Source organism: Panthera leo, chromosome B2 (genome assembly GCF_018350215.1).
Source record: "Panthera leo isolate Ple1 chromosome B2, P.leo_Ple1_pat1.1, whole genome shotgun sequence".
Taxonomy (NCBI): Eukaryota; Metazoa; Chordata; class Mammalia; order Carnivora; family Felidae; genus Panthera; species Panthera leo.
In genome coordinates this window covers 88,430,297-88,445,003 of record NC_056683.1, presented here as the reverse complement: position 1 = coordinate 88,445,003, position 14,707 = coordinate 88,430,297, and the positions used below count along the sequence as shown (strand labels likewise).

The 14,707-nt window shown below is 50.1% G+C and overlaps 1 protein-coding gene across 1 annotated transcript; it reads right to left on the bottom strand.

Annotated features, from left to right (window-relative positions):
• Window positions 1-2,638: 2,638 nt before the first annotated feature.
• POU3F2 (POU class 3 homeobox 2) lies at window positions 2,639-6,640 on the bottom strand. Its single transcript, XM_042937362.1, has one exon. It carries the CDS (start codon window positions 6,638-6,640, stop codon window positions 5,309-5,311), a length of 1,332 nt encoding a protein of 443 aa, XP_042793296.1. The 3' UTR covers window positions 2,639-5,308.
• Between the last annotated feature and the right edge of the window lie 8,067 nt (window positions 6,641-14,707).

Sequence of the window (14,707 nt, the reverse complement as noted above, 5' to 3'; positions counted from 1 at the left end):
AAATAAAGGAGGGAACAAATTTCCCAGCTTCCCACAAAACGTAAGAACAATGTGAAAGTATTCTGATTGTTTATCTCCATAACCAAGCGAAGGCTTTAAGAAAACTCAAAAGCCATTTTCTGGTCCTCCTGTACCCACCTCTAGATAAGGATGCATTGGAATAATTCTGGCCCAAGTTCTACAAAGGTGGGCAAGTTTATTCCACAGTTTTCTAGCTGAGAGGCAAGCCCCTACCACTTTTGCATTATTTCCTGTACTGAATCCAGCGGTGAGAATAGGTACCAGGAGCCCTGGTTCTCTCCTCCCACCATCTGCCCCCTGGTAAGAGATGGTGCATCACTGAAAAAGTAAACTTTCCCGAATAGGGATCCTGTTGGTATAAAATTTAGCTGAACATCCCATTCTGTCATATTGTGAAGCTTCATTCATAGTACCTCCAGATGTACTTTCATTTTAAATAGACACTGTCCCTTTTGCCTCACGGAAATATACAAGCAGACCCAAAGAAACACTTTTACCTTTGACCCTCCCTTCACCATCCTTCTTTCTTTTTCTGTAAAAGCTCCGCTCTTTATCTCATTCTTTAACTTGTCTAGGCATTCAATAGAATCTAGAACAGAGTTCTATAAACCGATTGAAAAAAAAAAATCAACAAAGACAAATCACAGAAACCAGTGACAAAACGATAATTTCTCTCCCCCAGAAACACAGCACTACCCAAGCTGCTTCCATAGTAAGGCAAAGGAAAGGCAGATGTATGCAGCTTAGAGATGCACAGGCACAGGTACCAAAGCACTCCCATGCCATCCCCCCCTGCCCCCCATTGTTGCTGTTACATCTCTTTATTAGTTGGCTTTGGAGAAATAAGAAGATAGAAGGATGAGTGCCTTTATGAAAGCCATTTCACAGAACGTTTTGCCAACCAGTGTGTGGCTTTCACTGGTAGGAGCAGGAGGGGAAGGAGAGTGCTTTTGTTGCCGCCATCTGAAATATAAAGGAGGTAACTTCATGGGAACTGAGAATGTCTACAAGTGCCAAGCACAATGTTATTTGTGGCCATTCCCTCTATCTGACCTTCACACGACTCTCCCACATGATCCGTTCTCCCCCATCGTACACCATAAATTTGAAAAGTGACATATTTTGAGGAAACACAGGAGCTTTTTCAGGACGGCCGCGTTCTGCATTATTGTCTTTGGGGAAAAGAAAGGGTTTGTCACTGTGGCTAGCCAACATCCTAGGGATGGCTGCCCCACAAATGTCTCCCAGTGGCAGTGATGGAGTTTTTTACGTTAGCGTGTAATACATTCCCCAAACCGGCAATGAAAGTGCCCGAGTAGCTTTCTAATCTGAACGGCAAGCATGGGTCAAAACCATGGCGTGTCCGTTTAACACGTGATGGTTTCCAGTCAGTAGCCCCTGTGGCTAAGAACAAAAAACGCCTTCTCAAGGTCCACTAAAATGCCCTGCAGAGGGCAGATGCTGCTTGTTTTCTGCCTACAATGGAGAAGGATATTGACCCAGAACTCAAATCTATATCCAGCTTAAACATTTTACCCATCAGCATGTCTGCGGTCACAAAACACTTCTTCTTTCTGTCACTTCTCGTTCAGACTATTGATAAGATCATTTGGCTGAATCTGTTTGGGACCTGTGTAATATTGACTAGGAGTTAGAAAAGATGATCAGATGTAATAAGCCCAGAAACTACCTTTCAAAATGGACATTTATGCTTAAACCAGTGTTTCAAGGAGCACTCCAAATATATCAGCAAACTTGTAAACTAACCCAACGCTGCTTGGATTTTCCACTAATCTTAAAACTGATTTTGGTAAGTATAATGCTCCATAGGAGACTATCTGAAACAATCTGTTATTAGCATCACAGCCTGAGTCTCTCCCATACATTCTTCTTTTTTTCTCTTTCTGTTTTAGAGCCTGTTTGCTTGCCTGAAGAGAAATAGATACTATTGTATAAACCACTGCAAAATCCATTCCCCACCCCCCACCCCTGTAAACCTAACAGGAATAATATTTAGGTCCTACCTCTAATCACTCGGTAAACACACATCTTGCATATTGTCAGAGTTACTCTTTGTTGGAAGATATTTGTTAATTATTAAAAAGAATAATACCCTTAACTAAGCTTTGCTCTTTTAGATCCCAAATTATGTGAGGACAAGTGGGTAAAGATTAAAGTCCACCTAGTTGATTGATGCTCTCCAAAAAAGCACAATCAGTTAAGGTAAAGGTAACCTGGAAAGAAGATGTAGGGATATCTGCATATATTTAAAGGGGACAAACATCTCTCTGTTGGACGCTGAAATGGCAAACGAATCAGAACTCAAACCCAATGACCATTTCAATTTAGTGCTATGGGCACAGTGACTGAAAGGTCTGGGACTGATAGTTTTTTGCAAAGAAAAGCGAAGTAGAATCAGAACAGTAGTCTCTCTTAAAAACAAACAAACAAAAAAGCTCTGAAAGTTATAAACATGAAACCTGGCAGTATACGCATAAAATTTATTCCAAAACTTTATGAAGTATAAAGGAAGGGAAGTATTTTACACACAACTCAACTCAGTCAGTATAAGGTCTAGGGTTTCCCCCCCCCTTAAAACTTGGCACTATCTTTAAAAATAAAATAAAGATATTTCAATAATTAGAACAAACTATGAAGGTATTGTGCATTTCTGTTTTATGTAGATAATAAAATATTACTTTAACATAAATATATAAGGATCTCTGCGTTTTTATTTTCCCCACAAGCACAACCAAATGTACCAAAACAAAGTATTTTTAAAGAGACTGAACAAAAAAATTACATCCCATATAGATTTTGCTCATCTACTCATTTAAAGCTACAGAAAAACAGTTTCCAGAACCTTTTTGCTTTAAAAGAAATAAATATACATTGAGGCAGGCCACTTAAAAATGATATGAAAATATTTCCCTGGGTAGCATTAAAAAAAAAAAGAAAAATAGACAAAGAAACATTTAAACTATTTCTGCATTTCAAAAGACAGATATTAAACATATATACATAGTGGTAAGGTTCAGTGGTAACTTTCTTCTTAGTAAACCCAAGAGAGTTAGAGGAGCTATAGACAAGTCCCCTGAACTCCAGCGTCTGACCTTACCCACTTGGTAATAAGAATCTGAAAATTCATTTCCTCCCTTAACCATTGGCTATTTGCCCTGCTCTGGATTGCTTCACTAGAGGCCAGTCCCCACACCTCAGGAACAAGCAGTGTGATACAGCCCGAAGCAGCAGCTCTGTGTCCATCTCCTCGTGACATTCGTTGGGGGAAATGAAATACAGGCAAATAAATATGCCCATTCTAAGTCATCATTTATCTTGCAAAAACATTGAAAATGAAACAATCACAGGTGTTTGAAAAGACAATATAAAGCATATTTCCTAAAACCTTAACTACTGAGTGCAATGCTAATCTGATGCTGAACCATAATTTTATGGTATTGAGAATTTAATTTTTTAAATAAAGATTTGCCTAATACTTAACCAGAAAAAAAAAAGCCCCAAACTTTTAAGATTAATAAAAAGTGTTTTCCCTTTTAGCGCCCTTTTGTGCTGATTATTTTTTTTAAATATTTTAACTGGTCACAGTTTAATGGTATTTATTTTCAATAGTTAGAAGTTTTTTCACCTACACTTCCCAGTAGAGTCTTTTGTTATGGGAGTTAACCATTTTCCATCAAGATAAGGTAAAAGCGCACTTAAAACTATTAACAAAGGGAGAAAAGGAAGGATAGAAAATAGCATTTTTTCCCCCAGTTCATTTGGCTTCCTTAGTAAAAGAAGGGGGGAAAGCTGTCTAGGTTAAACTGGTATTTTCTGTGATAAATTATAGGAGAAGAAGGTGTGGGACCTTAAATTTGATTTGATAAACAAATGAGCTAGTGAAGACAAAACCAGCCTAGAGTGGAGATATCCTCTGTATGCATATGGGTATTTGTGCAGTAAAAAAAAGTCTCTGCATACACCATTAAGTTCCCAGATTATTTTCTTTATGTTAAAAAAAAAAAAAAAAGCTATTAGAGGAACAAAGTTTAACTGCTGCTCTCAGCACAAATAATTCCTCATAATTAAGTTATTAAAACTGAAGGCAGAGAACTATACAGGGGTTTCTGAAGATATATATTTCCCTAGTTCTCTTCAAAGTGCCACTTTCTGTTGGACGACTCTGGAAATACATTTATAACCTCCACATTTCCTCTGAGCTCTTTCACAATGGGCCCGCCTGATAAAATGAAGCAATCAGTCACTCACTATCGATTTTTCTTTTTCTCCCCTCCACAACCTCCCCCAGAAACACTGCCTGAAAATGAAGTTTACTTTGTGGCTGGTCACAAAAAAACCAATGCTTGACTCATTTTTGTATTCCAAACTGGACTCTTGCCTTGGATAAAGCGGGTAGACCATGCACGTTTCCTGAAAGCAGAGAATTATTTATTTTGTATGAAGCCAATCGTTTTTGCTTTGGTAAAAGAAGCAACTAAATGTTACACCAATGTTGGGGGGAGCCTGAAGGTAACCAAAGTTCACAAACAGGAAGAAGAACAAGGGGCAACACAAGAACGTTAGAAATGGAGAGTAGCCAAGAGCTGGCTTCAACTCTCTCTGCTGAATAAAACAACAAAACAAAACAAAACAAAACAAAACCCGGCAATTTCAAAATTAACCGTGCGAGAAAGAAAAATACGTTCAATGAATTTGTTGGTGTAAACTTCAATTTTCTTGCAGTGCAAATTTATGCGGTTAAATTTTGACTACATCAAAGAACATGTGTATTTTTTCCTCCTTCCTGATGAGGATCCACATTAAATCAACACAGCAGAGCATGTGCCAACTCCGAGCATCAGGAAGCTGTTTTGTGTTTATCACGGTTTGGTGGATTTTTTTTTTCTTTTTGGTAATTTATTTAGTTTTGCCAGGTATTTAACTCAGTGCTTGCCATCTCTCCTTCTCTCTCTCTCTCTCTCTCTCTCTCTCTCTCTCTCTCTCTATTACACACTCTCTCCTCACTCTCTCTATGAGACACTCCACTCCATTGCCTGGGTACTAGCCTGTAAAGGTCAAAACACATCATTACACCTGCTACCGTTTAAAGGATAGTCCAGTGCCTTAGTTGCTTTCCTTATTATTTTTTTCTTTTTAAGGGACGGGGAAATAATAATTAAAATAAAAAGAACAATCAGAAGTTAGAGAGGGAACAAGGGGGCCGGGAAAGGGCCGTGGACCGTAGGGGAGGGGGAGCCCCGCGCTCTGCCCCTCCCCCCGCTCGAGTTCACTGGACGGGCGTCTGCACCCCGTGGTGTGGTGGCGTGTCCCTACTCCCCCCGTACACATCCTCGGCGCCCGGCAGAGTCCCTCCGGGAGGGGTCATCCTTTTCTCTTTCTGTCTCCTGTTACAAAACCAAACTCTCACCACCTCCTTCTCCAGCTGTAAGCTGTCCGCGAGGGAGGTGATCTCCTGGGCCGAGGGCTTGGGGCATTTGAGGAAATGGCTCTCCAGAGCCCCCTTGACGCTCACCTCGATGGAGGTCCGCTTTTTCCTCTTGCGCCCCTGCGCTGCGATCTTGTCTATGCTCGTGGGGCTGCCCGAGGACGAGTCCGCCTCCTCCAACCACTTGTTCAACAAAGGCTTCAGCTTGCACATGTTCTTGAAGCTCAGCTGCAGGGCCTCAAACCTGCAGATGGTGGTCTGCGAGAACACGTTGCCGTACAGGGTGCCCAGCGCCAGCCCCACGTCCGCTTGGGTAAATCCCAGTTTGATCCGGCGCTGCTTGAACTGCTTGGCGAACTGCTCCAGGTCATCCGAGGTCGGCGTGTCCTCGTCCGAGTGCGGGTCGTGGTGCGCGCCGGGGTGGCCCGGCGGGCCCTGCGGGGGCGGCGGCGGCGGCGGCTGCTGATGCGGGTGCGAGTGCGGGTGAGGGTGGTGGTCGGCGTGGTGCGGCTCGTCGTGCGCGTCCCGCAGGCCGTGGTGGTGCAGCCCCGCCGGCTGCCCGCCGGCGCCCAGCATGCCGTTCACCGTGAAGCTGGGCTGCGAGTAGAGCAAACCGCCGTTGGACGCTCCCATGGAGGGCGGGAGGTGCGCTGCAGCCGCGGCGCTCCGCCATGCCCCGGGCCCCGGGTGGTGGTTGGCGGCGTGGTGCACCAGATGCGGCGGCCGCTGCTGTTGCTGCTGCTGTTGTTGTTGCTGCTGCTGCTGTTGCTGCTGCTGTTGCTGCTGCTGGTGCTGCTGCTGCAGGGCGCCTGGCCCGTGCAGCTCGTCGCCGCGGCCGCCCTGCTGTACCACCACCGAAGGCTTGATGTCCGGCTGGCCCAGGGGGCTGGTGGACCATGGGGAGCCGTCGCCGCCGCCCCCGCCGCCGCCCCCGCCCCCGCCGCCGCCGCCACCGCCCCCGCCGCCGCCGCCGTGGGACAGCGCGGTGATCCACTGGTGAGCGTGGCTGAGCGGGTGCCCGTTGCTCTGCAGCGCGCCGTAGTCGCCCTGCACCAGGCTCTGAGCCTCGCGGTAGCCCCCCGCGCCCTGCTGCATGCCGCCCGGCGGCTCGGCGTGCACGATGGAGGCGCTGGAGGTGAGCAGGCTGTAGTGGTTAGACGCTGCGGTCGCCATGACTCTCGGAGCCGGACTGAGCGCTCCGGTTAAAGGAGCCGCGCATTTGACAGTTACTTTTTTGCCTCGGGCTCCTCTGCTCGCTCGCTCTCTTTCTCTCTCCTCTCTCTCTCCCCCAGCGGGCAGCTCCGACGCCCGCTCCGACGCCTTCTGTTGCTGCTCCTGCTATTACTGCTGCTGCCGCCGCCGCCTCCCGCCCGCCCTCGCTCTCTTTCTCCTCCTCTCCCTCCTTCTTGCTCTCGCTCACTCTCTGACTCGCTCCGCGCTCCCCCCTCTCCCTGCTCTCTCCAGCTCTCTCCCGCTCTCTTGGCAGCGCCAGCTCGCAGCGGCACGCGCCTGGGCCCCGCCCCCTCCGCCCCCTCCCATTGGCTCCGCGCCCTTTGATTTACGTGGATACCGCTAGCAACCTCCCAGGCCGGCGCCACTGATTGGCGTAGAGCTGCCCCCTCCTCCTCCCCCCCGGGCGCCGAGTCCTCTCAGCCCTCCTCCAGTCCCCCCTCTCCACCCAATTCAGATTCTCTTAGTTCTCACCACCCCAGCTCTCCAACCCCGGGGCTCCTCCGCCCCTCTTGGATGGGCCCCGCCCCCCATCTGTCTCTCTAGCAGACGCGCGGTGCGCGCGGTGGGGGGGGGGGGGTGCTGATGGTGGGGGGCGGGGGGCAGCCTCAGTCCTTTTCGACCACAGCCACTTGGAAGACTTGGGTGTGTGGGGGTTGTGGTGGCGGGGTGGGAGGTGTGTTGGTCTACCTTCTCTTCCTGTTAGGGCTGGGGTGGGGGGTGAAGAAGGAGAGAGAAAAAGAAAAGCTGAGTCGCAGGAGCCAGGGGTAGTCCCGTTTTTATTCACCTTGGGACACACACACACACACACACACACACACACACCAGCGTTTCTTAAATCAAGAGTCAGAAGCCAGACTTGTCCCCCTGTTGAAGTCTCCTTTACCCCCACGGATAGAATTTCAATGTCCACGTGCTTTTTGCTTCAGGATGTGCGGACACTTTTGCCCCCAAATAAAGGTCCTTTTCCTCCCTTCCAACCCGCCGCTAGCACAGGCTCCCTTCCTTTTAGGTTCCAGGCCCAGTTGTCTCCCAGCCCCTGGGCGAGAGGACCCCATGAGAGGCAGGCTCAGCCTGCGCTCATCCACTAGTGAGAAACTCCTGTAAAGGCGCGGAACTGCCTGCTCTGACAGCGCAGCGGCCTGGACCGAAAACAAAACAAAACTCATAAAGTCTGTCAGATTAACTAACACACTGGGGCGCGCGCAGTTTTTGGCTTAGAAAACCAGGAGCCTGGGCGGGAAGACCTTTGCCCTGTGTGAGGCCACAGAAGCGCTGGCAAGCGGTGCTCAGCCTCCGGGTGCGGTGGCGGCACCCAGGGCCGCTCCGGGAAGCCGAGACGCGGAGCTGCGTGCGCGCTTGCCTGTGCGGCTGGCTCTTCTCGATACAACTTTTCCGTTAGCTGCTTCCAAAGGGAGGAACGGTGTGTGAAGGAAAATGGGCTGATGCTAGGGGAATCTTCCTAATTAGTAACTTCTACGGACGCCAGCGGGTGGGGCTGGTCTAACTCAGCTCTCGGGCGCTCGCTGGCTAAGCTCCAGCTTAGCCTTCAGCCGTGAACTCCAGAGCAAGACTGCGGGAGAGTACACCGCGGCGCCGCTCTACTGGGCGCGAGCGCGTCGCTTGGTCAGTTCCCTAGCCACCGGGAGCAGGTGCCTGCCGCGGGCTTAGGAGCCTGCGAGCCTGGTGGGAGAGACTCAGGCGCGGACCCTGCCTGCAACAGCGGGACCACCACGCAGGGCCAAGTGAAGGGCGCGGATACTGCCAAGAGAATCAAAAGTTGCTGCCGGGAAAAGAAAAAAAAGACCCCAGGGAAAGTGACTTTCATCCCCACCTCTCACCCTTGGCCCTGTGCGTTGTAGCGCTGGCGCTGCCGGGGGTGGTGGCTTTGTAAAGGAAGCCAAAACAACGCTCAAGGGGAGCACTTTGGGGCCTCCGAGCATCTTAATCTAGACAGCAAAGTGGAGCGGGCCAGAGAATTCATCATGACTAACGAGGAGCGAGCTCTTTGGGGAGTGGCTGAGTTGTTTATAAATCACCACGTTGAGCACCCGCCCGGGCAAGGCGCTTTGGCTGAGAATTTCCACGTGCCCTGTGTTTATGAGCGTGTGTGTGGGAGAGAGAAATGGTTAGGGGAGGGGCGAACCCACAGGCCGCCAACAGGACGGACCTGCTTCCCCCCACGCGCGCACCCGCGCGGCAAGGCGAGGACACACACGGAGTGGCGCTCGGTCCCAGCGCAAGCGCGGAGCCACTGCAGCCGCACGCCTGGGGGCTGCTAGGAATCCCGTAACTTTGCCCGGTTAGGAAAAAATGAAAAAGTCCTAGCCTCGGAGCGCGCAGACTCGGCGGCTGGCGCTGGAGGCTCCTCGACAGGGAGCGAAGGGGCTGGGCGGCGGGCAGGACCGCCTCCTCACGACAGCGGCCCGGAGTTCCCGGCGCTGGGCGCGCGGCTCTCCTGGGGCTTTGGGAGCGCACGGGCGGCGTGCCAGCAGCGTCCCATCCAGGCGGGCCTCAGCCCTCTGCCCCCCCCCCCCCCCCTCCGCCTCCCAGCTCGGAGAACTCAGAGATCCCCAGATGGAGGAATCCAGCCTCCGGGAAGGGCAGTGTCCGAATACTCAGCAGCTCACCCCCCCCCCCCCCCCCCCGCCTTCGCCCTTTCAGGGCAGGTGTCTGCTTTTCTCTGGATTTGATTTCACATTTCTCAAGGGACAAGGCCCTCTGCAGCCCGTGGGGTGATACACTCGAGAGAAGACAGGGTTTCCAGACACATCTCTGAGAAAGCCGAGGCGGCCGGGCTCGGAGTCAGTTTAAAGGTCTCTCCACCTGCCTCTTCTTCTGCCGCCTCCCCTCAACCCCAGGCTTTGGGCGCTCGGTTGCGGAGTGGGGGCAAGAATATGCTGCACGTGTACATCAAAACTTCCTGTCTGTAAAGGGACTTCACTGGGACTCTGATATCCATCCCACGTAGAGGTCCCGGGTCTCTACTCCACTCCGCTCCCACCCGCCCGCCCCCATTTTGCTGGCAGACGTTGGAGCCAGAACGTTCTCAACAGGGCAAGCGGGGTAGTTCTCCCGGATTAATACACCCAATAAATCCCCGGGAGTACACAAAGCAATGCCCAACCCCTGGGCCTCAGCCTCCGCACCCCACCCCCAACCTCGGAGCCGGGCCAATCGCCGGGCGGGCAGGGCTGGGCGCGCACCAGGGCTCTGTGTCCCACCTCCCCCCCGCGCTTCCCCCGCCTCCCTGCTTGTCGCCGGAGGCCCGGCTGGCGCGAACGCCGGGTCCAGAGTAGCCTCGGCTTCCTGTCTGTCTCCCGGCGCGACTCTTCCCTGGGGCTCCGGGAACCGAGACTCTCCGGGGTTTTAGCTCCAGATGGGGGCTTCTTCATTTTCCCTCCCCCGCCACCCCCACCGTCGTGGGCACCTTTTTTTTTGCGGCTGACCCGGCCAGGGCAGAGTCTGCAGGTCTGCCTGCCTTTCTCCAACCCGCATAAAAGCGCGTTGAAGGTGTCTCGGGGAGACACCTCCAGGTTTTGATTCAGCTCATTCCCTTTCACTGTTCAAAGCAGCTGTTCAAATACTGAGGCTGCTTACGTTGACGTGGAGAGGATTTCAAACAACCCTAAAATGCTTTGAACTGACAAGGTGTCTTGATATCTCCCTCACTCCAGCACAGCTCTCTGAGATCACTCGCTAGGACAATGGCTGAGCAGGCTGTTCGAGCGGGCCTCGCTGCCTGGGGGCGGCTGCAGGGTCCCCTGGGCCCTTTCAGCGAGAACAGACTTGAGGCACCCTAAGAAGAGATGCAGGCAGCGGCACTAGCCTGGGCCCTTCCCTTAGGTCCCAGGAAGGGCTGTACTCTGTGGGTATCCTGACCTGGACTGGTTTGAAGAAATAGTGCGGACTCCCTCTTGCCCGGGTGCTCTGCGTGGAGAGGAAACAGCTCAACGTATCCGAACGTAACCGAAAAGACCCCTATTTATCTCCACCCTGTCACCCTCCTCAAAAGAGTGAGCTGGGCCTGGCCCCTTAACCCATGGCCCCCAAAGTCTTCACTTGAATAACAGTAATGGTATCAGTCCATGCTCTCTAACTTGAACTCTAATTTATTAACTCATTCATCTACTAAACACACACTATAGGTAAAACAAAAACAAAAACATTTATTTATTTCTCTGTACCAGGACTTGGCAGAAAAAACACCCATAACCATTCCCACACACTGTGCTGAAAAGGCACAGTTATTAAAATAGAGAAATGGTATTCATTTGATAGATCTTAATTTATTTCTTATTTAGGTAGTCTCATGATAATAAAAATCAGGAAACGGAAATTTCTAGGAGGTGGCAACTGGCTTAAACTTGGATAAAATTGCCTGTTGGTGTCTCCTTTTAAATGTATCCTCCTTGGAGGAGGGTTGTTTGAATCTCTTCTTTTCCCACTCCTCCCTCCCTCCCCCCTCCTTTCCCCCTTCCTTCCCTCTTTCCTCCTCCTGTGTCCCAGCCCTTCATTCCTGTGCTTTCTGCTCTCCTGCTGGCCCCCCAGATGACGTTTCATTTGAGAGCTCCCCCACAATCGAATGGAACTTCTTTGCTAAGGGCCTACAGAATGTCAAAACTGAGGCTCCCACCTCAGAGCTACAGCTTTAAACAGCCAATCCACACAAAGAGGCAGCTGGCTGCTTTAATGAAAACCTCCTGAAAGCTTCAAGAACTGCAGTCTTGGGGATGCATTCATAAAGAGCATGGAAAATGCATTTTCAAGTTGCCAGTCCTTATGAGAGACACAATAAACATTTAGCTTCTTAAAAAAAAACAACAGAAATTAATATCTTTAATTATGTAGCAGCACACTGTCACCACAATTTAAAAAATCTCATATTTATATGAATTACTGCCTATACATGTATTTTACAACTTTCTAACTGTGCATCTGGCTCTATGTCATGTATGGTCTTGAAGAAGGAAAAGTTTTCTGAAAGTGGAAACTCCCATTCTTCATATGCTTGGCAACTCTATGTTTGTCCACACCTCATATACAGATGATTCTTCACTACTGTGTAAACCAGTGAGATATAATGTTCTAAGTTCAGTATTTGAAATGAAATTATTTGAATTCGTGGATATTAATCTCTTCCCCCTTTACTCCCAGTTCTGAATCTTGTCATTAAAAATGATCCCCCCTTTGTAGTCCGCAAGTGAATATTTTATAGACAGGCACGGTTTGAAGACTTCTAAAACCACATCACCCAGGCAGTCTAGCTGTTTCAGGGATTACTTTGAGTAATTTATCAAAGGAAGACTGCTAAATTTTGAGTGGTGAATATGAGGCCTTACAGGGGAGAAAGCATAAAGGACACATTCCATCAGTGCGCGAGATAAATTCTATTTGGAGTTAATACAGTTTGTTTATATTGAAATATCAGGAACAGAACAGGAGGTGATTGGTGGCTCCTAGTTCCTTTCCTGAAATTTTGCTTTTAAAGGACTAATGACTTCCTAGCAATGGAGCCTGAGGGTGCCCACCTCCACCCCCTCCACCAGCCCCCCTGCGCCCCTGCCCCCCCCCCCCCCCCCCCCCCCCCCCCCCCCCCGCCTTAAAGCAGGTGGATAGCTGACTACCAGGAGGGAATGACAACTCTGATAAATTAAAGGGATTTCCCACAAACCTCCTTAGCTCTAAAGCATTTAAAAATAAAGCTCTTGCCGCAGTCCGTTCCCTTTCTTATGCTCTGGAATAATTTGAGAAGCGAAAGGCAAGGGGTGAGAGCACGGACACACACCTGCGCAGAGGCGCAGTGAAAGGGCGTCCTTAGCCATTGCACTGGTGCGGCGTCCAACAGCTAGGGCTGGGTTTCGATCGCTGGGGGAAACAAGACTGCATTTGGTTGAGGCTGGACTTCGGTTTTCTTATTCTGGCTGCACAGATCAGGAACGTAAATCCCTTCTAAATTGTACGAATGCACTTAACAATCGTGTTGTTAGTGTCCGGGGGACCGCATTCAGCGGGGGAGGGATGATGCGCGGGAGCGAAGTTTTTCTTAAGGGCAGTTAATCACAGCGGTATTAGCTGTGGGCCAAGACTTCCTCCTGGCTTTCTGAGTTTTTAGATCTGTCATTCTAGGCACTTTGGGACTTAATAAAGTTAGGGATGACTATTTTTTTAAAGGGAGGTTTTCAGAACGTGGGTCCCGGTGATGTAAAGGGTGGCATTGTCCGGAAAACGACGCAGAAAGCGAAGGTCTAGGCAGGTTAGAGCATTGAGAACAGTTCACTCCTCTTGTCTTTCCTTCGAGTTTTCGATGGTAATCTGGGGCAGCCGGGTCCCAGCATTAAATGCAAAATAGGAAAACAGGACACGGCCGAGTCACAGGCCTGATCATATTAACGCCCTAGGTCAGAGGGAGAGAATAATGAATAGGCGCGGAGCTCGGTTCGTGGAAGGGAACCTAATTAACCTTGAGAGAGTGAAAGAAAGTCAGAGATCATGCCTAGGATCGTGGTTTAGGATGCTTATATTTACGTGAATGTGAATGTGTGCGGATGGGGGGGGGGCGGGAGGGAGGGAGTAGTCTGCTTTGTGCATTATACTAATAATTGTTTTCTTAACCCTGGAAGAAAGCTGGAGTTTGTGCTACTCAGGACCATCTAACCACCCACACAATCCCGCGGAGAACTCCGCTGTGGGAGCTCTCGAGCTCTGCCAGGAGGTTCTGTGTCCCGGCCTCGGCCTGCGTGGGGGATCAGCAGGGGTAGGGAGAAGGGGCTGCGCCGGCGTCCCAGCGCCCTGGCCTGACCTCGGGAGGGACTGCTAGGGAACAGAGCAGGATGGGGGTGGGGGCGTTCCCTGCCACTGAGCCACTGAGCTCCTAGGCAGGTCCTGGCTGCGATCCGGTGGAGGAAGACGAGGGCGAGAAGCGGGAGGCCGGGCCATTGTCCAGGGAGGGCGCATTTTTGTCCGGATGCTGCTGGTTGCTATAGCGAGGAGGGAAATCCAAACAGAAGGGCTCAGTTCGCCTTCTTCGGGCCTGGGAGCAGCGTTCTCTCCTCTCAGCCAAAATAAAAGTGCCGCCCGGGGCCTGGCACCCCTTCCCGGGAGAGCTGACCGTGGGCTTGAGGAGAGGCCCGAAGGATCCGGGCACCTAGCAAGGGGAGGGGGTATCCAGCCACGCAGGGAACAGCCAAGCAGGTTACTGCTGGAGCGGACGGAATGCACCAGCCACAACTCATTCTCTCTCTCTCTCTCTCTCTCTCCTCACTCCCACCCGAGGTGACGTCTTTTATTTAGGAAAAACCTTACAACCTCAAACTCTTGTGACATTACCAGTGGGTGAAACTCCCTCTTCACCGGGGCTGATGGCAGCTTTTCGGTGTTGGAAGCGCCGTCGGAGGAGAGCGACCCGCGCGCTGCGCGACGCTGTGCGGGAAGGAGCGACAATACCAGCGGCAGAAAGACCTGTTTGTTATAAGTTTAAAAATCACTCAAAGGGAAATTTCACTAGAAATGGGGGGTGGATGCAAATTTCTCACATTTAGAAGAGACTCTTATTTTGCAGTAGTGTGTGTGTGTTTTAATGTCTTGCTATTCAACTTTAGAAACTGTGTGTGGTGGAGAGGTTACAATAAAGGCTCTTTACGGCTTATAATTTCTCCCAACAGTATAGCTCAGAATAGCTAGGGGAAGACAGCAATATTTAGTTAATTGTGAGCTGTTATCTTTAGAAAAATTTGAGTTGGTATTTTAAAAAGGGAGGATATTAGTTTACTCTAGGTCAGGTAAAAAGTTAGGAGGTTATTTGTGGGGACAAGTTATCCACACCAGATGGGGACAAGATAGTAGGGACTTAAAAAAATTAATTCTCTTACTCTCCTGTGACTTTCAAATTCTCTCTCCTCCCTCCCTCTTTTCTCCCTCTTTTTTTCTATTTTCTCTGTTTGTCTCTTGCCTAGACACTGCCCAAAAAACTAGAGAGAAAACTTTTATTTGACCAAAGGAAGCCACTTG